The sequence below is a fragment of the Mugil cephalus genome, chromosome 20, assembly GCF_022458985.1.
Source record: "Mugil cephalus isolate CIBA_MC_2020 chromosome 20, CIBA_Mcephalus_1.1, whole genome shotgun sequence".
Classification (NCBI taxonomy): domain Eukaryota; kingdom Metazoa; phylum Chordata; class Actinopteri; order Mugiliformes; family Mugilidae; genus Mugil; species Mugil cephalus.
The window spans coordinates 15,204,750-15,231,123 of NC_061789.1; the positions used below are offsets into that span (position 1 = coordinate 15,204,750).

Consider the following 26,374-nt stretch of genomic DNA (forward strand, 5'->3'; position numbering starts at 1 on the left):
TAATGCTAAATGAAGTACATTTTATTTTTGACCTTTTTAGTACACGACATCATTTTAGAAACTTCTCAAGCAATGATCTACCCAGAACAAATATATTTACAAACAGAAATCGGGAGGTTGAAATGTACAAAACACTTAGTGCGACCTGGTAGGGAAGAAAAAAATGCATGGCCAGTTATATATAAAAAAATTATAAAAAAACAAACAAACTTTTCCTTGTAAGTAAGATGTGAAACGAACGGTGAACAAAAATATGTTTCCCAGGTCTGACAGAACAATAGCTGATTCTATAGTGAACAGGATAAAACAATGAATTAAAGATAAACACTATGACACGACTAGGACAGTGTTTAAGTCACCACAAAAGTAGTAGCTAGGGGCGGCTGCCTACTCATTTCTTTTGATGCTGTCATAAGATGAAATGCAAAGTTTACTTTTTCAAATTTCTACTATTATATATTGACTTTATTTCGTAATGCCCACAAATGTTAAGGAGAGGTTAACCTCTATCATACACAATCAGGTCAGGAGGAAATAAGAGTTGGTCAGACATTACGCAGACAGCGTCATCTCAGAATTTTGTAAAAAGTCAAAGGGCGCAGCACTACATGGTAGTGTTTTTGTTCCTTCAGTCTCTTTTAACAGTCATCTCGAGATGCAACTCCGTGGCCCCCGGACTGGAAGCTACTGTAGATGCAGAGGAACTGTCCCACTGCATGCCATAAAACACCTCCCTGAGGAGTGACAGGGCACAAGCAGTCGCAGTCCAGCAGTCACATCCTCACACTGACCACGACTCCCGCCGCGGATCCTCGCGGAGGCAAGGTAAGAGCGCCCCCGAGGTCCCAGCTGCTACAGATAGTCCATTAAGTCTCAATGACAAGATATGGGTTTAGCACGTCCTGCCAGTCATTTCTGTGAAGGATCCCGCTGAAAGAGCGCAGCATCCAGACTCGACAGGACAAGCAACACGGAGGAATGTTTACAGGGAAGAGTGATACAAAATAGCAGCTGATATAAGCATAGCTTAGTACATCTGAAGTGATGTTTAAAAAGGTATTCATGGGTTTCCACAAATATACAGGGTATAAAACAAAAGAAACAAAACATAAGGGCAGTGAATTGCTGATTTTATAGGCACAAGATTTAAGATTTATCTTAAAGTGAATTAAAACAAAACGAAAACTGAAGGTATTCGAAGGTGGGGAAGCAAAACAGGCAGTCGGAATTATTGCGAGACAAATGGAGGCATGGGACCTGTTGATTAATTTTGAAAGGCTATGAAGAAAATGAACATGTGTTGCCACCCATATTATAAATATCTATTCAAATGCTCTGTTTGATCCACACTGGCCCTTATGAGGCTGGTCACTTGAAGTGCTTCTGAGACACTTATCTACATTCTTGTTCATAATACTCATACGGAAGGTAAATATTTGCCACAATTTTATCAGATACATCACTACTGCAGAGCAACTCATGAAATGTATTTGCTAGAACCGGCTCATCATCTTGGGGTGGCACTTAAGAAGCTAGGACAGGGAAAGAAACACCTAAGAAGCAGTTCAAATATAAACAATAAATAAAAAATAAATGAATTCCCTTCAACATTTCACTTTTACTTTTTACTACTTTTAAAATGTTTGTTAGTTTTCAGGAGAGCGTCCCTAAGTCTTTGAAATGAAAGACTTGGTTTTCTTCATATACTTTTTTTTTTTTTTATAATAAAAAACAAGTCCATCTGTGACAGAATTACTTCATTAAATTGTCTGCTGTTTTTCTCCAGACAACACATTTCCCTTTACTGTTTTTTTTTCTCTCTGCAGCAATCACTAGCAGACGGTCCTCGTGATAAACACAGTCAATCCAAATCCAATGAAAATCTTGGAAACAGGCTGACACATAAAAACTCTGACGGGCAGAAGAGCCAGTCCACAATTTCTTTTACCCCAGGTCCCTTTTCAAGCAGAGGCCACAGGATCTTCACGCAAACACCTGCATCTTCCCATTGGCCTCTGGCATTTGAGTAATTTGGGTCTGGGCGGGGACTGCGACTGCTGGACTGGGTGTGGAATCTGACCAGTCGGAGACGCAGTGAGGCGAGGGACTGGACCAGTGCTCGGGAGACTCTGGCGAGGGGGTCAGGTAGGGATGCTCACTGGGCAGACGGAGGTAATGCTTGGGCGTGGCATCTAGTGCGGATGAGTAGCTGTGCTGGGATGGAGGGGTTGGGTAATCTTCCTTTCCAGCAGTGCTGCCACTGGGCTGGGCGGGCAGAGCTTGAGTGGGTTGGCTCGCTGGTGTTACTGCCTGTGGGGGCTGAGCCGGAGTTTGGGGCTGAGAGGGTTGCTGAGGCATCTGCTGCTGCTGTTGCTGCTGCTGCTGCTGCTGCTGGAAGAAGGATGGGGCAGGCTGTGAAGTCTGAGGCGTTGGTGGGGTCGAAGTGCCCATGCGAGCCATGTTCTGCTGGCTGGTGATGCTGTGATTCATGAGCTGCTGCTGCTGTTGGTGCTCGGCAATGGAAGGCAACTTTACTGGGCTGATGGTGGGTGTGGAGGTAACAGGTGTGGGCTGCAGCATGGTATTGCGGTAGATCTGCTGTTGGTGCATCAGCATGCTCTGCTGCATGGCTGGACCCTGGGGGTGCATGCCCGCCTGGCTGTTGTGCGCAATATTCACGACCTGCTGACCACACTGGGAGGAGGGGGGCATCCGGCTGTGCCAGTCGAAGGGCACGCTGACAGGACTGACCATACCCATGTTGATCCCCATCTGACCTGAACTCAGCACATAGCCATGGTTGACATCTGAAGCCATAGAGACATGGCCCTGTAAGGACATTCCTCCAGCTCCCAGGTCATTCAGTTGAGCTAGAGACACAGCAAACGGGCCGCCTCCCTCCAACATGCTACTGTGTACCATTGGGGTGTTTGGGACAGACATGGAGGAGTGGAAAAGCCCTGGCGACTGCATGGCCACAGGGGAAGTGGGATTGGTGATGTAGCCAGCATTGCTAGCTCCCCCGTGCGGTGAGTCCAGCGAGTCAACTGGGGACAGAGTAACTGAGCTCTCCAGTAAAGCACTCTGCATGTCCAGAGTCAGCTTCTTATTGCGGGCCTTCACCGACTCCTTCAGACTGTTGGCGTGCTGGCTTCCCAGGTTAGAGCCCTTGGCCCCAGGCCGGCGGTTCTTCTTTCCCTGCGGGGTGGTCTTCAGGCTAGGAAGGAAGGCGCTGGGAGGACACATGAGAGGAGACAGAGTGTGTCCCCCCGTGAGGTGGTGTCCAGCCCCTCCGTGGCCCTGTGGACTCCTTACTGTGTTGTATTCATCAAGAAGCTGCACAATGTCGTGGTGCATACGCTCCTGCGCAATGTCTCTTGGCAACCTGTCCATGTGGTCTGTGATTTCTCTGTTTGCAAAGTGAGCCAGCAGCACCTTCACAGCCTCACAGCTGCCCTCACGAGCTGCAAGGAACAGAGGGGTCTCCTCCTGAAAAAAAAAAGAGGATGTGTGTTAGATACGAACGTATGGGATGCCATCAAAGCCATGCTTTTGAAAGTATGTGGATAAAACTGCATAACTGAATGAGATACCTTGAGATCCTGCATGTCTTTGTTTGCTCCATTCTTCAGCAGGGCAACGGTGGCGTCCACATTGTTAACAGCAGCAGCCCAGTGCAAGGCAGATTTGCCTAAAAACGAAACAATTGCTCAGAATGCACATCCATTGTTCTGAAAGCTGTATTATCTGTATATAAAGCTGTATATTATAAAATGGGGTACTCAATTGCACACACTTACCCAGTTCGTCAACCGCATTGACGTCGGCATGACAAGTGATTAGCTCTTCTACCATGCCCTCTACTGCCAGCCGTGCAGCGAGGATCAGCGCAGTGGAGCCATCATACATACGGGAGTCGAGATCTGTGGCTCGATTTCGGATAAGAATCTAGAATGGTGGAAAAGATTTATGATTTATACTTAATATTTATATATTTTTCTAACTGGTGTAGTCATTAAACTGATTGTTTGGTTACCTGGAAGACGCCCTGTGCATCTGCAGCCACCGCGGCATGTAGCGGTGTGCGTCCTGTGTTGTCTTGAGCATTGGCGTCAGCCCCGGCATCCAGCAGCCTCTTAGCGGCATCGGCACGGGCGTAGCGCGCGGCCAGGTGGAGCGCTGTCTCGCCGGTGCGGTCTGTTTGGGCAGCAAGGGATGCGCCCTGGTAGATAAGGTCAGAGATGATGTTGGCAGAGCACTCCTCGTTCTCCTCCTCCTCGGGTAACTCAGGCTCTAAGCCGCCTCCACAGAAAGATGCCAGCATCAGAGGTGTAAAACCATCTGGTAGGAGAGGAAAACAAAATATGAAGAAGGTTCAAAATGCACTTCATGCCTAAATCACAGCTGATCAGACCTTTCAACATTTATTCCACTACCAACCTGGGCCTCGGACATTAACATCCATGCAGTCGCTTTCAAACTCTCCTTGAGGTGGTGTGAGGGCCATGGTGGGTGGCACGCGGATGTCTGCAGCTGCAAGGTGATGCTGTGTCCACTGCCTGCAGTCCACTGTGTCTTCATTGTCTGAGAGTATACTAGGCTCTTCAACCTGAATTCAGAGAAATTAATTAGATTCTAAACGTACACTGAAACACTGGTGAAAAATGGGCATACACTCGATGTCGTGCAACTGACCTTAAGCCTTTTCGCTTCGGGGCAGTCTGAGTCCATCCACTGGTCACTGTGATCGCCGAGTAGAGATTCCTCCACGGTCTTTGGCATGTGCCTGTTTGCAGATGAATATTTGTAAGTAAATGTATATTCCCATTCAGTTTCATGAGCAATAAGCATCCCCAAAACATTTTTAAACACAAACGACTTACTTCATTCCCAGAGCATCCTGGCCCACAGGCTCCCTGCGATTCTTGTTACTGCTGGGTTCTTTCTTGAGGAAGAAGCCCTCGGGGAACCAGAGGGTGCTATGCTCTCTCTTTCTACGAGCAATTAACATGCCTATGACCAGTATGACCAACAGGAAAAGAGAAGCTGCCCCCACCACCATCAGCTTGTCCCACGGTATGGGGTCTTCAAACTTTTCACCTGATTTGAGAAAAAGAAGAATTAATGTCATATTCGTGTCACGTCAGTCTCATGGTTCCTTTTTGTGTACTGCAGGTATCCCTACTCACCGCGGACTTCTTTGAGGGGATAAGGGAAGCGGAGCATTTCTACAGCTGACAGAGCTCCCAAGTACTCTGCAGCACTGTCAGCGGTCGGGAAGCAATCCTCCTGATAGCACAAACGGTTGTCTATTTCCACGTACACCACGGATCTACGGAAAATCACAGTAGCAGGCGTTTAAAGAAATGTACAATTTATAATAAAATAGGTTTAACGGTTATGTTGTCCGAATGGTTAACTGACCCGATGACCTCCTGTTGAGGCTCCAGCTCCCGCTTCATGCGCGCTTCTTGGCGAGTGTAGCGGAGGATCATGGGTTCCCCATTACTGTCCAGCCTGAAGCGCACCGAAGTATGAAGAATGGCACTTAATTTCTGCAGAAAGGCCGTGCGGGTGCGGAGAAGCTCCTCTGGAGGCAGTAAGACCACCAGAACCAAAACACCATCGGCAAGGTCCTCCGGAACCTTCTTTGCGCAGTCCAAGCCATCCCACCCACACTCTTCTGTGTTGCAGCCTTGGTCACACAGTCCATCTGCATAGTGGTCGATGCAGTAGGTTTCATATATTGGACTGGAGAGAAGAAAAACACAAAGATGAGATCAGGTTATCCCAGGTCAGTACAAACTAAAAGGGATCTTTTTAACAGTAAAAGCAAACTCACTTGCAAACTTTCTCCTTCGTTTTGCAGTCAAAGTTGTCGTACAGACATTCAGCATTGTTACAGGACTTGTCACACTGGCTGTTGTTGAAGACACGCCAGCAACGAGGGTCTGTGCAATGAGCCCAGGGGTTCACTGCTAAAGAGCAGTCGCCACCATCCCAGCGACAAAGGAACGTGTTGCATTCCTTGTCACAAACACCATCGTTGGCCTTGCTGTGACAGTCTGCCAGAGGGCATGAAGGTGTCGCGAGCTCCGGGGGCCTGCTGCCCTGTTCACACCGTTTACCCATCCACCCACTAGGACACTGGCAGTGGAAGAACGGAAAGCTGGTCTCTTCAGTGCATAATCCTCCATTGTGGCAGGGTTGGGAGGAGCAGCCCTCGTTGCTGCGATGCTGACACTGGGGGCCACCATAGCCTGGCAGGCAGGTGCAGCGAGCCCCCCTTGTGGTAAGTGCACAGCTACCTCCGTTGTAGCAGGACAGCTCCCGACAGGACATGCTTCTTTCACAGTTTTGCCCAGTATAACCCTAGAGAGAGACACCATTGATGCATCAGAAAAGCTGTAACTCACAACACATATAAAACCAAATGTGGCGTTTAAGCCGCAGATAAGAATGCACGCTTACAAGTTGACATGTGCAGATGTATCCTTGGGCCGAGGTGCTGGTTACTGAACAGGCTCCTCCGTTCTGACAGGGCTGAGACTCACACACGCTGAACCTGCTCTGACACCTCCGACCTAAAAACAACATATTGATGTTACACCTCCATAGCTGTAGGAAAGTATTCACACAAACTGAATGCACACTGAGAGACCGGGGGCGAGGTAAACAGTTTGTAGCTGTCTAACCTGTGAAGCCGGGCTTGCAGACGCATTGGTAGTCATTCGGCAGCTGGATGCAGTCAAGACTGTTGGAATGGCTGCACGGGTTGGAGAGACATTCATTTATGTCTCCCTCGCATCTTTCTCCGGTGAAACCAGGGGGACAGTTGCAGCGATATCCGCCCACTCTGTCCACACAGGTGCCATTGTTCAGGCACTTGGGAGGAGCACTGCGTACCCTCAAGGGTGGAGCACAGTCATCTTCATTGATCTCACAGAGAACACCTTTAAAAGAAAGGAATAATATTAAGTACTGTATGTTTACGTCACATAGGGCGAAGTAATAATTAGCAATTTGCTTTATATGTGCATCCTTACCCAATGTGCCAGGGGGACAGGAGCAGATATAATGTCCCACGAGATCGATGCAAGTACCTCCGTTCTGACATGGATGAGACTGACACTCGTTGATTTCTATCTCACAGTTCTGTCCAGTATATCCTGGCATACACTGTAATGACACGCAGGTGACACATTTACAATCTGAACATCAAATTTGATGAAATCCACAAAAAAGCACGACAAAACACAAAGTATTGGACTCACGTCACACTGGTAGCCTCCCACATATCCCCTGCAGGTGGCGCCATTGCGGCAAGGTTTGTCTTCGCAGTGGTCCACTTGACTTTCGCAATAGCTTCCAGTGTAGTCGCCGGGACATTTACAGTAGTGGGCATTCCCAGTGTTGACACAGTGCCCACCATGGTGGCATAGTTCATCTGTCTGGAGTCCTAATTGAGGATGATGAGAAAGTTCAATCACTCAATCACGAAAAAAAAAAAAAAAAAAGACTGAAAGGGTCAAATATCCTTATGTGCAAAACATAAAAATACCTCTCTGGCGAGCAGCTGTCTCACAGGAAACTCTGGGGATGTCACAGTAACGCCCGGACCAGCCATTAGTACAATCACAGATGAAGGAAGCATCCTTTTGGCGACAACGTCCTCCATTTTGGCAAGGGGATGAGCGCCTGCACCAATCAACCGGTGTCTGGGTAGGTAAGAGAAAGACGAAAACTCAATTTATTTTGCCTAAATGCATACAGGTGTGATAAGTCAAGCCCGTGAAATATTATCATTATGACTAAAGAGCGACTGTGAACGTGTGTACCTGGCAGCGATTTCCGGTGTATCCCTTGGGACAAGAGCACCTGAAGGACTCCAGGGCATCTTGACAGATACCTCCATTGAGGCAGGGCTGGGAGTCACACTCATTGACTTCATATTGGCAGTGAGAGCCAGTAAAGCCAGAACGGCACTTACAGGAGTAGCCATTGATTTTATCTGTGCATGTCCCTCCATTGAAGCAAGAACTGTGTAGAAAAGCACAAAATTGGATTTAAAACTTCGAGTACTTTATTGCAGTTTTGTATGACCATGTCAAAGTACAACATGACACGCAGCACACACCTTTCAGTGCAATCGGGGATGTTGGTTTCGCAGTGGATGCCGGTAAAGCCAGGCCTGCAGGTGCAGGTGTAGGAGTTAACATAGTCTGTGCATGTGCCTCCGTTTTTGCATGGGGAACTCTGGCATTCATTGATTTCTGAAGCACAGCGTGGCCCCGTGAATCCTGGCAGGCAGTTACAGTGGAAGGAGTTCACATCATCTGTGCAGGAGCCTCCGCTGAGGCAGGGATCTGATAGCACAGCAGGAGAAGATGGCCTCGGTTAAAATAAAGTATCGGATCTGGCATTGTGTTTGACAGCAACAGACCATTTTAATAAGTCAGCACACGAAAGTTATGTGGCCACTCACTAGGAGCACAGTCGTTGATGTCCGTTTCGCAGGTCAGACCGGTGTATCCTCCTCTGCAGGCGCACACGAAGCCTCCGAGTGTGTTAGTGCAGGTCCCACGGTTTTTGCAGGGGTTTGAGACACATTCATTTACATCTATGTTGCACAGCTGGCCTGAAGAATGCAAAAGAAGGGTACGGTGAGACATGATTTATAATCAGAGTAGATTATCAACAACACACGTGTAGGCACTGAGGCGATTAAGTACAAGATGTGCTCACCTTGCCACCCTGACTGACAGTTACACTGATAGCCCAAGTAGTCGGGTGTATGAGTACAGATAGCATGATTGGCGCATGGGTTAGGGGAGCAAGGGGTGAGGACCTCAGCACAAGTGGGTCCACTGTATGGAAGCTCACAGACACAGGTGAAACTTGCCACACCGTCCACACAGGTGCCCTTGTTCAGACAGGGACTGGATGAGCACTCATTGATGTTCACTTGGCAGAGGTTACCTGAAACACCAAAGGAGACATTAGCATATGGCAGAAAACAACTCCGAGTAAGTAAGTAAGTAGGGAGCAAAATGTGACTGGTGAATGAGGCTGCATATTTTATTTCGGCACTAGGGGGAGACAGACGCTCAGTCAGGAGGACGACAACGTCGAGGGATCATTAAGATGAGCATTTCCAACTACGCCACCCTCTCACCTCTGAAGCCTTGACGACACTTGCAGGTGAAACCATTGAGCTGGTCGATACACGTGCCTGCGTTCTGGCAGGGGCTTGGCAAACAGTCGTTCCTGTCCAAATCACAGTTCTTCCCCACCCATCCGGGCTCACAGTCACAGCGGTAACTGGAAATACACGAATATAGTCAATGACACAAAAGAAACCAGTTTGTAACAAACAGGTTAAAACTTGTAGAAGTGTGCACGGTGGCCATGTCAAGTTTCTCCTTGTCTTATATGGCAGTTTGCTTCACTTGAAACTGTGACAAAGGCTGCAACTGTTCATACCCGTTGATGTCATCCCTGCATGTGCCATGGATACACGGGCTGCTGCCGCATTCATCCACCTGAGAGTAACAGTAAGGTGGCTTGAAGCCCTCTGGACACTGGCAGTGAAATCCGTTCTCTTTATCCACACACGTTCCTCCATTCCTACAGGGGCTCGATGCACACTCGTCTATTTCAACATTGCATTTGGGACCTGGCGGGAAGGAGACGCAGACATTGTCAGAAGGGTGTTTGGCAACATTTCCGGTGAGGATTCATTTGTTTGCTCAACATTGTGCTTCACACTTCTAAAGGGTCTTACCAGTGAAGCCGGGTTTGCAAACACAGTCATATCGGTTGATGCCATCTTTACAGACACCATAGTCACATGGGTTACTGGCACAGTCGTCGAAGTTTATCTCACAGTTTGTGCCTGGGTTAAAAAAAAAAAAAAAAAAGAGTGGTTAAATCAGCCTCGTAGAAATATTTGAAACAATGTGGAAAAGAAACACAGAGAGAATGTGTGCATTGAGTTCTTCCTCTTACCTGAGGTTCCATGTTGGCACTGGCAAATGTACTTATTGACCAGGTCCACGCACTTGCCACCGTTCTGGCAGGGGTTGCTGTGGCACTCGTTGAGCTGATTCTCACAGCGATAACCGGTGTAGCCGGCATCACAGTTACATGTGTAGCTGGCAATGCCATCCATGCAAGTACCATGGTGGCATGGGTCAGGCTGACAGTTGTTGATATTACTCTCGCAGAGTGTCCCTTCGTAGCCTAAACAGGAAAAAGCAGAAACAGTGATTAGTGATAAGGTCCCCTAGACACAAGACTTTTATTCTAGTAAATCTAGTATACCCCCTTCCCATGTGTTGATTAAATTTATTTCCCCCCTTTCTTTATAGATGCTTCTACAAATGTGGATTCTGACCACTGTGGTTTCCATGCCAACGGTGTCTGTGTGTCAGGCAAGCAACTGTTGGTTTGTGTGGTATGTGTGTGTAGCGCAATGCTGAGTTGGGCAAAGCAGTAAAGAAGGGCCCTACACAGGCCTCCCAGTCTTGCTTTTGTTCTCAGTGGTGGAAGGAACAATAGATTGCACCACGTCAAACAGGGCCACTTCACTCAACAGAAGGGGCCCACAAACACAGGGGATACCAAGCAGCTGGCCACTGAAACAATGAAGCAGGCTCCTCTGAAGGCATTGGTCGAAATAAACATGTTAAATATCTATGTACACAAGTAGCCAGTATATGCACACAGCCCTTGTGACAATCTTTATGAGTCACCGTGCGCAGTTTCGTCTTCAAAAGTGGAGATGACCGAATGTGAAGGAATGAAAGTAAAGATGCAGCATAAGGTGTTCTATGGGGGTTTAAGATGAACAGATGTCGGGGTGATGACCAAGGGTCCATTCTTAGCAACTGCTGGTCCTCAGTGACCCCGTGATCCTGAGAGCCAGTGAGGGAAATAGGGGGATTAGGGGCCTCAAGTCAGTCTGCTTGGCCAGCAGACTGAGAGAGCAACAGCTCACCCCCCAAAATACTGAGTGCTTAACAAAGACCAAAAACAAGTGATAAAGGCTCATCTGGTTTTCTGTCTGGGGAGGCAGCTTGGGATGTCCGACAACTAACCACTGACAACTATTAAAATACAGAAGCACTTACCTTCAGCACAGCGGCACTCAAACCCATTGGGCCGGTCGTAGCACTTTGCTCCGTTCTGGCAGGGCGTGCTGGCGCACTCATCGATGTCGATTTGACACATGGTGCCAGTAAACCCTGGGACATGCAAACACAGAGGTTAAGGGTCAGAAAGAAGGTCCAGTGGTAGGGTCCATGTTGAGGTCAGGGGGCAGTTCTGCTCTTCTTAGAAGGGCAGGGGCCTTTGGTTAGGTTAGTGACGTCTGGCTAAGGTAGCATTTGCAATTGTCTTGGCTGGTTAAGGACACGGTCATCTGTGCACTTGGGCCGGTGGTGACCACTACAAAATCAAATGGGAAGCCTGTGGCCTTTATGGTATTTTAGAGGAAGGGTTTAAAATCAGGACACATTGAATGTTGCTATCAGGAGGTAGTGAATATCTAGGCAGGACCATCAGGGTGTGGTCATTTTTGCATGTATCCTTTTCTACACTAGAAGTCCACTGAAGTACACAGAATGTAATTATTTCTAATGAGTGGAGAAAAGCTAATTTTTTTTTTTTAAAAAAACAAGCTGGAAAGGTTTGTGAAACTGAGCAGGCTTGAAATCATGGGCACTGTGCCTAGACAGGGGTGAATTGGTGCATTGGTAGCACACTGCTCAGTTGATTAACAGTGTCAGGACGGTCTGTGTGTTGGTGCTTGGGCTGCTAAAGGGGGTGGGGGGTGGGTGGGGGGGCCTTGAGGAGACTGTGGGATTGTTTTCTCTTTTGGGGACCCCCTCCTCCTCCGCAGCCTGCATCAGCTCCACCGACTCAATAGCTAGATGGGGGGTGGAGGGAGGACGTCTGTCCCAGATGTAAATTGCGGACCTGGAAAAGAATCTCATTAGCAGACTGCTGTACCCTCCACACCCTCCACCGCCACCGCCAGGGCAGGATGAGGGAGACTGCTGTCCCTTCCACATTCCACAGAGGAGGGAAGCGGGGGTCACAATAGTGCCTTTGTTCAGGCGAGAGGATAGGCAGCCTTTAGGGCCTGCCTTTTTATACGAATGGTGGCTCTAAACACCAGCAGGCAGAAGAAGCGGAGAGGCTGACCCTCCCTCCTCTGTTACTGGGGACATTTAAACTTTGGCTTTCGTTATTTACAACTCCTCTGACTGTTGTTTGTTAACGAGCCACACAGATGTTAACGCGGGGGACAAAGGTAAGACTTACCTGGCTGACAGGTGCATGTGAAGCCATTGACCATGTCCCGACAGATGCCGTCGTTCACGCACGGGTTGCTCTCACAGTCATCCACATCAATTTCGCAATAGGTCCCCATGTAGCCTGAAAGACAGGATTTCAAACTGAACTCCCACAACTAATGATTCTGATGATTCACTGGGCTCATTTCAGATAAATGGATATGTCAGCATGGTGTGCGTGTGTAGTCGCTGCTACGGGAAGAGGATCTGTGGGAAACTTTTAACATTTTGTCACTCGCCATTGCTGAACCGCAAAAGACCCCTAGCGTATTACCAGTGCTCCCACTCTACAGATCTAAAATCACCACAGCCTACTGCCATTTCCCCTCCATGGGTCAGTATCCCATTCACCAGATGCATGTTATACATTCTGCATTAGCAAACTACGGAATGCTCCTTCATTGAGGTGAAACCGAATGTGCATCAGAGCGTTGCCCCAAGGGAGAGGCTAGCGTGGAATCAGTAATAATCAGCAGCTCCACATGAGCTTTGCCAGGCTGACTGATGATGAGGAGGGTGAAGAGGAAGGGCCTGTCTCTGGAAATGAAGGGGGAAGGGGAGGAGGAGAGGCTCTGGGAAAAAGCCTCTTTCCCCCTCTGTGTGTATGAGGGGTGCAAAGTGGAGCACAGAGGGGCCCTATTGTTCTGCTCCATTCCCACCACTCTATCACTCATTAGTATTCACAGCACACTCCTCCCGCTAACTGCTCGCCCTCTCTCACATCCAGCCCTATAGACCCAACTCCCAGCTCTAATTTGTATAGCTCCCAAAACCCCAGGATGCATGTAGAACTGTGTGTGAGAGTTTCACTGTGGTTTTGTCAGTGAGTGTCCAAACTATCACTTTGTTCAAACTAATTCCCCCGTCTGGCTGTATAGTTCACCGAGAGTAGAGAGGTGCCTCCATACCCCCAATGTTACTGGGAATTCATTACATAAGAATCTACACTGGCAGTCAGTGTGGCAGCACTGTAGATAATGTTTCTTTAGAAGGCAAAGTTTTCATAATTCTTCCACTCTCTACTGGTTTATATTTGATGGACACTGTCCAGAAATATGTTCAGATTGTTTAAGATTTGTATCTGCGTGATTTGTAATAACTAGCTTGGAAGCCAACAGCAGTAGCAGACAAATTACACAATAAATATGATTCACTTCATGCACATATATCAAGAATAATGTTGCAATAGAATTTTTCTCATAACCATTCTGTGTTTTTCCACAGGCCTCCATACCTGGCATGCAGATGCAGGTGAACTCTCCAATGCGGTCCAGACAAGTGGCGTCATTCTGGCAGGGCATTGAGAGGCATTCGTTGATGTCAATCTCACATCTTGGGCCTGCATAACCTCGACCGCACTGACACTGGAAGGAGCCCTCTGTGTTCACACACTTTCCAAAATGCTCACATGGATTTGCACCTGTCGGCAGAAGACTGGGGATCAGTATTGGGACCATGCGGAAGGAAATGGGAACGTATGTGACCACAGAGTCGAAGAACATTTAAAATAATGGTAGTCTTACCAATAGAGCATTCATCCATGTCTTGGTTGCATGCGCCTCCTACAAAGCCGGCAGGGCAGGTGCAAATGGCGCGGCCATTTAGAGGGTTGGTATCGCAGACTGCGCCCTCGTTGCAGGGGTTACTCACACATGCATCTTCAAGGTGGCACAGCAAACCTGCAGGAAGAAAGGAGACGCCACTTGTTAACAGTTTAACAGCCAGGGTTAAGAGAGACACCGAAAGAGTGTGACACAACCCACTCACCAGTCTTTCCAACTGGACACTCGCAGAAGAAGGAAGCCACACGGTCATGACAGGTGGCGCCATTGAAGCAGACGGCTATTGCACAATCGTCAATGTTCTCACTGCAGTCATCCCCGGTCCAGCCGTTAACACAGACACAGGTGTGGCCACCGATGGTGTTGAAGCATGTTCCGCCATTGTGACAGGCGTTGGGTTGCATGAGACACTCATTGACATCCTCAGCACAGTATTGCCCTGGGGTGGTTACACAGAGGGATTACACAGGGTTTCATGCATAATCATACCATCATATGCACATACATAAATATTGTGTTGAATATTCAGTATATATGTTTATTTGGAGAACTGTACCTGTCCATTCTGGTGGACACTGGCAATTATAGGTATTGACTCCGTCAACACATATTCCTCCATTCATGCACTTGTGACCCGGACAGTCATCCACATTATTCTCACAGTTGTGACCCTCAAAACCTGAGACAAAGAAAAAGGAATGAGTTACGATACACACAGACATGGTAGTAGACGTGAAGGATTTTACTATATATTTAGTTCTCCTTATCCCAGACCCTTAACATGTCTACTCATCACCGTGTCATGCTTCCCACACTAAGTCGGTGTGGGGGGGCAGTAAAAGGGTTCAGAAGGTGTCTGACTGTTTACATCTTCATATGAGCGCTCCCACACGGTGCCAGCAACAGCCGTGACTCCTGCCTGCTTCAGAGGTCAGAACTCCCCTCAATGTTTGCTTGTTTTATAATCTCTCACAGTTTCAATGACTTCCTCTCTGGCAAGGGACATTTCCTGTCAGCTCCCCAGTGGGAAGCCAGAAGGCTCATAAAGTAAATTCCTTCTGTTGTGAGAAGAGCAGAGTGGAGAAGAGTGCAGGCTGAGTGCCTCGTCAACTCTCCCACCATCCCGTCTCCCATCAGTAGCTATTAATAGAAGACAGGAAGCTGACCTAAGACACGGGACAAGATCCCAGCGAAAGCACCAACAGCTATGTCATCATGCTGAGGATATCTATTAGCCCGTAACACTGCATTGAGGGCCTGGGAAAATAGTACTGTGTGTGTTCTACCATGCAAATGGAAAGAAATTCTACCTGGGAGGCAGGCACACTCGTAGGAATGGTCACTGGTCTGTCTGCAGGTTCCTCCATTAAGGCACTGAGATGGGGCACAGGGCAGGGTGGACACCTCGCACGTTCGCCCGCTGTATCCAGGCTGGCACTGACAGCGGAAGGACCCAAGGGTGTTAATGCAGAGGCCAGCATTGAGGCACACGCCAGGCTTGCGGCACTCGTCAATGTCGTTGCGGCAGTTCTTTCCTTGGAAGCCAGGTGGGCAGGAACAGTTGTAGTGGTTATTCCAATTGACACAACGGGCCCCATTGGCACATGGACTTGTAGCACAGGCATCGATTAGGGAGCAGTCTTGGCCTGGGGATTAAAATGAGAATTTCATTAATTTAAAACGCTTAAGGAATCAATCTGACATTTCAGATCTGACCACTGGAATTCTTTTTTTTTTCCTCTACACATACCTCGGAACCCTCTCTGGCACACACAGCTGAATTGCGGGATATTGTTGATCACATGGCTCTTGCAAGCAGCTCCATTGAGACACGGTGATCGATGACATGGATCCAGGTGCTGACAGAGAGGTCCAATGAATCCAGGACGGCATCTGGAAAAAATAAATAAATAAAATATCACACATACAATCGGATGTAGACAACAGGTCAAGTGGTCACAAGCTGACAGAGGCTAAGGTATTTAAGACAGAGTTGCAAAATGTTGGCAATTGAAGCCCAGTTTCCATCATGCATTGGGTTTGGCTATCAGGACCATGTGAAACCTTGCCAAGGCTGGCTGCCTGACTCATAGTACCTTGAGTAATGCTTGGGCCTGGAATGAATTAGCATTAAGATATTTTACTTTCTAAGTACGGAGATGCGGTGCATTTTTTCAGTGAATTGCATACATACATCCACAAACATAAAGAAACAGAAATTAAAACGTGAAGATGGAGGAAAGCCATCTATTCGAGTCTCATAGGCTTCATCGGGAACGCACTATTATTTCCAGCTCCACAGCCACACTTTCCCTTCGCCGTTTAACATTCCCCCACAGTGTTTCAGCACTTTAATTCTTGTTTCGGTTCCAGTATATATGAGAACGAACACACCCAGAGACAGCCGCCTGGAAACTTAACAATTGCAAAGAGAACCATGTTATATGGAGAAACGAGATCTACGCACAGCATTCATAAGCTGAATAGAAGCAGCTGTGGTGTTAAAATGAAAAACACACATCATCCTCCCAGTGACGGTATTCTGATGCAACCGTGCATGAAGTGCTCGGCCAAGTTTTTCAGTTGTTCATATGATAAATTAAATATGTTTTCATTTAAGTTGAACACACAATTTAACTGCTCCCTTATCACTCCCAGTGTGTACTTTTATGATCGAAGTGCATTTCCTTCTGTTTTATATGCTCAACTACACAGAGTATGTGTTTAAGCGTAAACTACTACATTCTGTGTAGATAGAGGAGGGCCGACGATATCCCTTCTCAGATAGAGCTCTGCGTTTACTACGCAGGGTGAGTAGACACTGTGTAAACCTGACCTGAACTGTGCACAAAGCTGAGATATAGATATATCTTCAAGGTTTACTATAGCTCTCTGCACCGGTCCTGTGGGAGTTCAGACGAAGTTTGGAAATCTGGTAACTCTACACCCACAGCGGAGTCCTTGGTTGGCGACTAGCCCCTCTACAAACAGACTTTGATGCTGATGGCAGGGCAGTGACAGCTGGGTTCTGGCCCGCCCTTGGGCTCTGTCTTTTCTTTCACTGGAGAGGAACCCCCGGGCAGGATTGAGAATGGGTTTTCATTTGTGAATTTTCTACAGGAGCATCACCACTATGTTGGCGTTTGCTCATCTTTTATCTTTTATTTTTTGATGTACACCCTTCCCTTTAAAAGTTCTATTTTTACTGAAATACGCTGTTATTTTCCGAACTGTTGCGCTCTGTCTGTAGATTAATCAATACATATAAATACAACAGTGAACAACAAACTATTCACACTCAGACTTAAGGCACTGATTTCCCTGGATAGGAAGTTAAAGGGGAAGCGGGTTGCTCGTTTTGAGCGGCAGAGTCAGTACAACAGTTATTCTTGAAGCCCCCCCCGAACGGCAGCTTTCCCAGCTTGGCTTTCCCCTAACAACTCCCTCCTCTCACGCGCTGAGAGGTCAGATGTCAGAGGTCCCCCTGTCTGATTGTGATGATAATGTCACTCAGGCTGCAGTGTGTGGGGTGGGGTTGGTCTGCAGGAGGGAATGTCTTTAGAAGGTGCAATTGGCGGAGAGGGGGGAAAAAAAAAAGAGGAGAAGAGAGGGGTCTGGTCCAGCAAGAATGTCATGTCATATTTCCTGTAATCCCCCGGTCCCTTGCTTTGAAAACATAGCACTCACTCCTATTGCACAATTCCTGTTGCCATAGCAACTTTACAGACGAACAAGCAGGCCTGACACCCAAGCAATCAGCCCCAACCCCACCCTTGGTCCCCATGGCTATTTGTCATGGCTTGGCTGGGTTTATTTAGAGGCAAATTAACTATGTCTGGAATCTAGGGTGTCACTAAAAATGAAACAAAAATGCGGCACGAAGAGGTTTTTGAACGAACACACGAACAAAGCTGCCTGGAGAGTTGAAAAATCCAACTGAATGACAGTAACATTCATCTGGAGCTACTTGAGACAAAAACCAAAAGCGGTCTGTTGTGTTCCAAAAGGCCATTATCTCTCTCTGTGGACAGAAAATAAGTTAACAGCTCATTCCAGGGAGTTCATGCGGATTTAGAGACTGAAAAATAAGGTATTTGAGATAAAGGTGTGGTCATCTATGTGTTTATATGTGTGTGCATTAGCCTACATGCGCGGCTAGGTCTGCGACAATAGCGTTAGTAGTAACGCCTGATAAATTAATTGTCCTCCCTTGTAAATGCGCAGTGGACTGAGCAACCAAAACACACATTCTTTTGTCTAGACCTGACTCATTGTCAACGTGCTGCTCCCATAACACACAAATCAGGGTGCAGAGTCTGTGAGAGACATCCACATTTGTACCGGTTCTCCTTAATGTGTCCTTATCAGTTGCTGCTTTATAACCCTGCGCATTTTACTGCCTATCTATATGGGAACGGTGGGGCAGGATCTGTGCCTTTGCCTGAGCTCAACTTCGTTCGTGGCGGATGTGAAAAGCAGGTGCAGGGCACTATTGTGCAACGGGCCCCTGAGTCATACTTAGTGAGTGTCGACTTCTGACCTTTGAGGAAGAGAGTACAGCAGATGAGTATGAGGTCTTGGAGTGCAAGTCGAAGGACAGCCAGACTGGGTAATCTCTCCGTGTCAACACGTATGAGGGATTTTGCCAGCTGCGGCCCTGACGCGGCGCATCTGTCCGCGTCCGTCAGTGCACCTCTGGGTGGCTGGCATTCACCCCTCCTGCCAGACTTTAAGCCAAAACAACTGCGCTGTTTTGCCCACGGGACTCGGCCGGTAAACGACGTACACACTCCCACACATGGACAATTTCACATAACACAAGGGATGCGGTCATCCTTCTCAAACACATGCATTAACTGCTCCTCTTCACACACACACTCGCGCTTTTAAGACCGTTACACAAAGGCGCCACAGCAACAAAGCAAACACATGCAACAATCACTACACGCCCAAACACAAAGAAAAGAAACTTACAACCGGCATCATCCTCTGATGAACCATATGCTTAAAAGAGAGGGTCCACTGAGAAGATTGTAGAAGAAAGAGAAAGGGAGATGGCAATGTTTGTCAAACATTTTACGAAAGCAATAATAGGTAGTAGTAGAAATGAGTAGTGATTTAAATGATTAGAATACATTTCGTAATTTAAAGCAGAAGCTCCGCCCATGTGCTGTCATTTTTTAAGTGTGACCCATTTGATTTATGTAAGTGAGTTCTGTCATCTATACTTGTGTAACACAATGCCAGTTTTCCTGCTTTCTGGGTCATTGAAGCAGGGTAACCTGAGCTCATCCTCTTCAGCACAATAGCAGCTACTCTGCCAGAGGTCAGAGGGCGGCTCACCTGTGAACAAAGAGGCTGTAATCTCTGACACGGTTCATACACACAGTCATGCTCCACAAAGCAACAAGTATAAAGGGGTCTTCCTATCTCATATGGCATTTCCTAGGACAAACAGAGATGAAAGGCTGCAACAAAACTACTGTATTTCACTCGGGGCAAGATTTTGACTTCTTGGAAACGGCAAATGAAAAGGTTTTATGTCCATAGTTGCTCAAAAACTGCATTGGAAAACAGTGTGTCATTTTCTCATCAGAGCCGTCCTTCCCTCCCCCCCTCTTTCCACAAGTAAGCAGGAACCAGCTCTTCTCCTACTGACACCACACTGCCAACAGGAGCCTATCCACACACACCCCCCCCCCCCTCCCTCCAGCAGCCTCTTCTGCTCTGCTCTCCTCAGCTCGGCTCTCTTTTTCAGCAAAGAGGCAGATTGGGGGTTGGGGAATGTTTTGTGGCCCAAATAAAAGAGCTAAAGTAGTCAGAACTCCTTTGTATGAAAGTGTTCGGGGGGGAGCAGTGACCCAAACAGCTAGTCTTTCAGGCATGGGCTGTAGCCTGGCAACAGTAACCTAGGGTGAGACGGAGCCAGAGTGAGAAAAAGGGGGTGATGAGAGACAGGGTTTCATAAGGACAGTTGGAGCGCTCCAGAGGACTGATCCCCCAACATATGCAGGTAGCTGTGACCGCTGGGCTGGGCCAATTCAGCCTGGTAATTAAGTACAACCACGTCCAAAATGATGCGTGTTTCGCAGATTAATTATACATTGGTTGAAACAAAAAGTACTGAAAGCTTTGCAGAGCGCCTACTGAACACGAATATTAGACATTTGATGAAATGCACATTTAACTTATAACAAAGATGAGTTATAAATCTGACAAACTTGGATATGGGCAAGAGCAATGCTGCAATGCTTCTCGATTCTAATAGCTCTCAATGCTTAACGTATAAGAATGTAAATCCTGAAGGAAATACCTGACATTTCCTTGGCAGTAGGGCCCGTGCAGATCTACTGCCAATGTACTCTTGTTACTTAGTTCTCAGTAAGGCTGCAATAAAAAGAGCCAGGCACATGCTCACAGTTTTTATTTATTTATTTATTTATTTATTTTTTATTTTTTTACCATTTTCTTTGCAGTTCGCACACTATCTGAATAAATTTGCTTCCTGTGTCAATCTGGAAGAATACACCCTCGCATTTTTCGAATAGCATTACATTTGCCCATAACCACATTGCATGAATCCCAGAGACGAGGTCTTTCAAAGCAGCCTCTACTGAAGTCGACCACAAAACCCCACCCAATCACCTAAACTGAACCAGATTTTTGTAAAACTTTGAAAGACCCCATCCCCAACCGAGCATGGAAGATCCAGAGTTTTGTCTCAAGTTAACAAGAAAAAAAAAGAAACAACCCACAACATGATAAAATAATCAGAGCATAATTATGTTAAACCTACTAATGGGCTGTATTGCAATTCATTCCTTGGCAAACCATCTTGCAAAATGAATGTTAATTAAACCGCCTACGTCATCTGATAAACTACTCCCCACGCTTTAAATTGTTGAAACAAACTGTCCCCTCTCACATGTGTACAATCCTGAAAGAATAAGATTTCAGGATAGTGGCAAATATTTGCAGCGAAAAGCTAAGGAGAACGATAGGAAACAGGCTGTGTTTATTATCTCAACTTCTGCCAACTGCAAATGGTATGAGCCAGCGATGCCTAATGAGACATTTCATAAAACAGAAACAAATTATGATACAGAAGCAAGTCTGATTCCTTTCCTTGGGAAAGTGTTAAGGATCCAAAACCTGTTGGGAATAGGTAAACATTGCCAAAATGCTTGCTTTCCTTGGTGGAAAAGTGAATGCCTTTTCCTGAATCATTTAATGGTGGACCCATCCCTTCCTCTTCTGAAAGGGGAGGGAGAGACTAGGGACATTTGGCTGGCGGGCTGACTTCAGCTATTCCAATCAGATGTGCATGATGGTCTCCTCAGAAGTTATTGTCTACTGGGTAGGAACAAACAGCCAGGGGATGAGACTTCAGAGGCAGGCTTATCCCCATATAAGCATGGGGTTCAGACATACATCGACTCCTAAAAAGGAAAATACACAAATTCCAAAAGGATCATCCCGTGGCAGCTCATACCAATGGCAAAACTGATTTTCTTTGTATATTCATGACACACAAGGACGTGCACTTGCCGATTTTAGGACGTTTGCACGGTTCACCGTGTAGCCATACGGTAAGAAATAAAATGAAATAAAAGAGGTGCACGGTTTCCAACATGGAGGCCTGGGTGCACCGAGCAAGCTGATAAGACAGGATGTGCGTAGAGGGGAGGTCAGAAGGCACCACTTCCTTTTGACGGGGCCTGGGAACCACAGCTCCCAGTCTCCAGTCCAGACCCGGAGAAAAAAAAAAGAAAAAAAAAAAGACAACAAACCCAACTCTTCCTCCCTGTGGCGGTGTAACCTCTTTGTCGGATAATGCTCGTCTCCTAATGGATATGAACGCTGTCGTTTGAATCTACTGGGCCTGCAGTGCATCAATTTTCCTGGATAATGACATGATAATGGCTCCCTCCACCCGTCAGGCCAGAATGAATGATATGGGCTGTATGTTGCGCACAAAGAATAAACAGTTGCAAAGAAACTAATTGCAAATCAAACAAGTCATTCCGAACCTCCAATGGCCGGGCTGACAGTTGTGTTAAAGGCATTCCTGGAGGGGCTAACAGGGTGAATGGATGGGAGGTAGAGACAATAACCTGAAAGCACTAGAGGGAGACGAGGAATCTTACTAAGCATTCCTTTCTAATCCACCATAAAGATTCCAAAGAAAACATTAGCCCTGAGGTGCCCTGAACTAAGCCAACAATATAATCTCTCCCTTTACTATTGTCCGTTAGTAAAAACACCTTATCAAGTGCGGAAAAAACATATTTTGAAGCTGCATTTGATAAAAGTATATGGTCTTTTCCCAAGCTCGGTCTTTTACTGGAGAAACTGCACCCCACACCCTCCAAAAAGCCTGCTATCTATCAAAGTCAAAGATGTCCTCTTTCATCATGTTTTAAGGGGATGGGAGTTGCTACAGGGTCAAAACAAAACACTTACAATTTACATGCTAACTCAGCTACTGGGGTGAAGGGCTAAGCATTTATAACCCAAAGAGCACCACTGTATCCAGAAGGTCCGCCGTTTATTTCCATTCAGCTGAGAGGAGAGTGCTGGTTGCGACCTGTGATTTCACTCTGTGTCAAAAGACAGAGGATGAGCTTTGGGAGCTGTGAGAAAGAGTTGGACATGCTTTCCGCCGCACTGTGAGAGAGGCAACATGTGCTAGAGGGACTGTGGGCTACCGGCTTCATTCCTCCACAAGCTTGTCTCTCACAGTATGGGGGCGACTGACTGCTCAATGGCAGCACCTGGCCCTATGCTTTCCCTTTGTCAAGATCTGACTTCACTGGATTACCATCACAACATCCACCAGCTGTCCTATACGCAGCCCCCCCTCCACACACACACACACGCACACTCCCTCCCTCCCTCCCTCCTACCCAACCTCCCTCTACCCATTCCCTACCCCCCAGTCCAATTCCTCCAGCTGGATCCTCTCTGAATGACACCCTCTCAATCTGCCTAATTATCTCTCCTCTGGCCGTGGCACTGTGGCCCTCGCCACGCTGCACATTCTGCCGGCAGGGCGGAGCCGAGGGGCCACAGGCTCTTCAGCTGGACTTCCTGGCTGCTCACCTAGAAGGACACCCTCTCCGTGACACTCACTGTCAAGTTCAAAACTCTCAGCCGCGTCGTACGTAGGGTACTTCTAACATATTTGAAAAGCGTGTCAAAACGCCTCCAGCGATTCCCATCACATGCAGCAGGTTCGTCATCTTAGGCAGCGTTTCTAGGAACTTTATCAACGCTGCCTGAACAATCATAAAGAAGGTGGCCTGAAATCTTCACCGAACAGGAAGCCACCTCACTGAGAACTGAGAACTGATGTGGTTTGGACCAACAGGACAAAGGATACTTAGGTATCTGGGACATTAACAATGGCACAAACCAAATACACACTATTTCTGTCACCTGAGAAGCTCCTTCCTGAAAGAAAAATGAAATAACAGAGCGGCCGGACAACAGGCAGGGACAGATGAAACTGTTCTGCACCCATTTCCATAAAACAACGTGCTTGGAGCAGTTATGTTTTCTAACGAGGCCGATATCCACCGGTTTTCCCAAATTCTTTTCCAGTGCCAAAACACGGATCTGTGTGCCCTTTGTTTCTCGTCCATATTGCATTCACTTTGGCGTGGCCTTTCTTCTCTCCTGTCCCCACAACCTGTTGTGCGGTGCCAGGTTACAGCCAGGTATCTGGTGGAAGAAAGGATCTTTTCTGCTGTTTTGGATCTCCCGTTTCTGTCGGCTCCCAGGGGGAGGGGTGGGGTGGCTCCGCCAGTCATAGGACTGGTCTGACCACTCTAATGTGGCCACACTCCGTTCCACTGCTCTGCCCTGCCACGGGACGCTTCCCACACTGTGTGGCATGACATTTGATGTCCCCCTCTGTTAAAAGTCCTTCCCGTTTGCACTCTGACTGCTTCTTTTCCTTGGCGCCGCTCCAAGCGTAGTGATTGCACATGACTGACCTCCAACAACCCAAACATATGCGCACATACATGTACGCAATGCAAAGAGGAACTACAGGAAGAAAAGTGACAACACGTTCCCTGTGAAATAAATGTGGAAAGGAAACTGCACACTAGATCAAACACTGAGAGAGCTATGTTAATTATCAAGTGGAGCTAGCTCTGTAGCAAGTTGAAAATAAGTAATTTGCTCATGAAACGCCTTAAGATTCAATGTGGCGTCAAATTATACATTTACCCACTTAATGACAAGTATCTTAGCCGCAGATAATGATTGAAAAAATGTGGGTGGTGGTTACTTGCTTGACGTGCAGTCAAGTTACACATTGGCTAGCGTGTGGTGGCTACTACTGGCAGCTTCACATCCTTACAGAACTCCAGGCAAATACACATCAACACACACAGATTCTGTTTATGTGTGGCACTGGCTCCACACTGACCTGTGCACTGGGGTAAACTGCCTTCACCAATAAAATAACAAATGTATTGTCTTAGAGAGGAGCAGCTTGCAGCCGCAGGGTTTTGTTCCGTCTGTGTTCTCCATCGGAGACACTCAGGCATGTTTCCTAAACCAAAGAGTTTTGAAAAAGGGCAAATGACCCCCGGGCAAGACACTGTAGGCTATTTCACGTGGCTATTGTAATAGGTTCCCACACAACCCCCCCCTCCTCCTCACCAATTTGAAAAACAAAAGCCTTATCATTGTCAAAAGATGCAAGAGCTCAAAAATGCAGGCACAGGCGGGAAACAGAGTTTTTTAAAAAAAAAAAAAAAAAAAAAAACTTGAAATAAACTCACTGTTCATGAAAGGTACACCACACAGTGAAAAAAAAATGTACACGCTGAAAATAACAAACAAAAAAAAAAATGTAGAAGGAAAAAAAAAAAAGAAAGCTGTGATTTATGTGTGACTAAGCTCTTCAGCAGGTGCAAGGGATGAGTGTGGCGGCCAAACATTTCGAGGCATCTGTGTGGGCCTAATCAATTTGTCCTATCTTTCACCGCCTCAGAGTGGATGTTAAAAATTAACAGGCAATCGGATATAACGAGGGCACATACGGCCCATTGTCTCAGTATCGGAGCAGAAACCAGACTTTTCCCCTGAAGCTCAGAAGAACCACCTGACGGAGAACATGTTTGTGCAAATCACATTCACACACAAAGCCTGCACGCTGAATGCATTTCGGAAGCACAGTTTTGAAAGTGTGAAGCGAGAAGGAAACCTGGAGGATTTGCTGGAACGCTGCCCCCCCACCCCACATTTGTCTTTACATGTGTTGCACTTACATGCACTGAGATGATGAATCTAAGCAAGTCCCTCCATTTTCACAGGGTCTGTGTTTATCCAGGCACCGGAACCCTGCGGGGGAATTGGAGAAATAAGGGAAGAGGACCACACAGTTCACACAACTTTCGTGTCACGCAGCAACATGGAAAATGAGGAAGCATGTCTTTATTAACTCTGTGCAAAAAAATATCATGGAGATCTGCCAATCTGACACAACTCCTCTAAATTCACTGATAGCGAAGTCTGGATTGCCACTTGTGGCATATCTACAGACACACCCGCATGTTTGGTGTTTACTCTGTTGAAAGCAGATAAACTTTTGTGTTTCTCTGACAGAGACGCAGATGTTGATTTAGTGTGATTATCTCTGGTGAGAAAGGTGTTTTCCTAGACAATAATTCATATCCTATACTCAACTGCTCCACAGTTTAGACCATTTAAAAAGTTACTAAAACGATCTTTAAAGACTCCTCTGCACTTATGTCAAGTTAGAGATGCAAACGGTAGGGAAGGAAGGGAATTAAGCTTATACAGCAGAGGAAGAATTACTCCTAAAAGACAATGTGTGTGAGATTTTGACACGTGATGCGCAGACTCGAATCTGTCCCCATTAGACTAACTGTTGCTGTCTAATTACTACAAAGGGCTGCGGAAAGTAGTTACCCGTTTATGTCTGCAGCTTGAACTGCAACATACTTTGAGCGAGTGAAAGGAAAGCAGATCAAAAGGTTTGCAGACAATAGTAGTCAGCGGTAGCCTTGATAGTAAATGAGTCTTAATTAAGTTTTTTTTTTCTTTTTTCTTTTTGGAACCGGACAGTCGCCTGTCCGGACAAGTCTCGGATGTGAGGCAGACTTCTACACAAACGACTGTCAATAAATCACGCAGACTCACCTTCGCAAATGTGCATAAACAATAAAAACGACAAAATAATCCATGGAATATTCCCTTCCATTTCGGTGGAAAAGTTTCCAGCGTATCAATTTGGGGTTTTTAGTAAAAATACATCCTTTGATAAGTTCACACAAAAATAAAGCCTCCGAAGTCGATGGGTAAGCCGGAGAGCGTAGCGTTAGGTCCCAAATCCCGTATTATCCTCCGCAGCACGGCCACGGCTGCTGTGATTCTCCTCTCACCTCCAGAAACTTTTGAAAAACTTTTCCTTCC

At 46.8% G+C, this 26,374-nt stretch overlaps 1 protein-coding gene across 1 annotated transcript; it reads right to left on the reverse strand.

Annotated features, from left to right (window-relative positions):
• On the reverse strand, nucleotides 1–26,374 carry notch3 (notch receptor 3). Its single transcript, XM_047572494.1, has 33 exons — nucleotides 26,102–26,374; nucleotides 25,207–25,279; nucleotides 15,672–15,814; nucleotides 15,232–15,567; nucleotides 14,478–14,600; nucleotides 14,127–14,360; nucleotides 13,883–14,038; nucleotides 13,594–13,779; nucleotides 12,328–12,441; nucleotides 11,133–11,246; nucleotides 10,009–10,242; nucleotides 9,785–9,895; nucleotides 9,484–9,676; nucleotides 9,176–9,321; nucleotides 8,746–8,979; nucleotides 8,486–8,638; nucleotides 8,138–8,366; nucleotides 7,839–8,040; nucleotides 7,562–7,718; nucleotides 7,275–7,459; nucleotides 7,047–7,179; nucleotides 6,696–6,953; nucleotides 6,472–6,584; nucleotides 5,843–6,372; nucleotides 5,425–5,751; nucleotides 5,190–5,332; nucleotides 4,884–5,100; nucleotides 4,696–4,786; nucleotides 4,441–4,609; nucleotides 4,037–4,341; nucleotides 3,801–3,948; nucleotides 3,594–3,691; nucleotides 1–3,489 (listed from the first exon to the last, which is right to left on the reverse strand). Exons 1-33 carry the CDS (start codon nucleotides 26,160–26,162, stop codon nucleotides 1,984–1,986), a joined length of 7,422 nt encoding a protein of 2,473 aa, XP_047428450.1. The 5' UTR covers nucleotides 26,163–26,374; the 3' UTR covers nucleotides 1–1,983.

What these genes read in the sequence shown, in the direction of transcription:
- notch3 (XM_047572494.1), bottom strand. Translation starts at nt 26,162, where the DNA reads ATGGAAGGGAATATTCCATGGATTATTTTGTCGTTTTTATTGTTTATG. An exon ending in GTGCCAGAGAGGGTTCCGAG is followed by an intron (nt 15,568 to 15,671) that starts GTATGTGTAGAG and finishes TTTAATCCCCAG; the next exon opens with GCCAAGACTGCTCCCTAATC. An exon ending in CATGGATGAATGCTCTATTG is followed by an intron (nt 13,780 to 13,882) that starts GTAAGACTACCA and finishes TTCTGCCGACAG; the next exon opens with GTGCAAATCCATGTGAGCAT.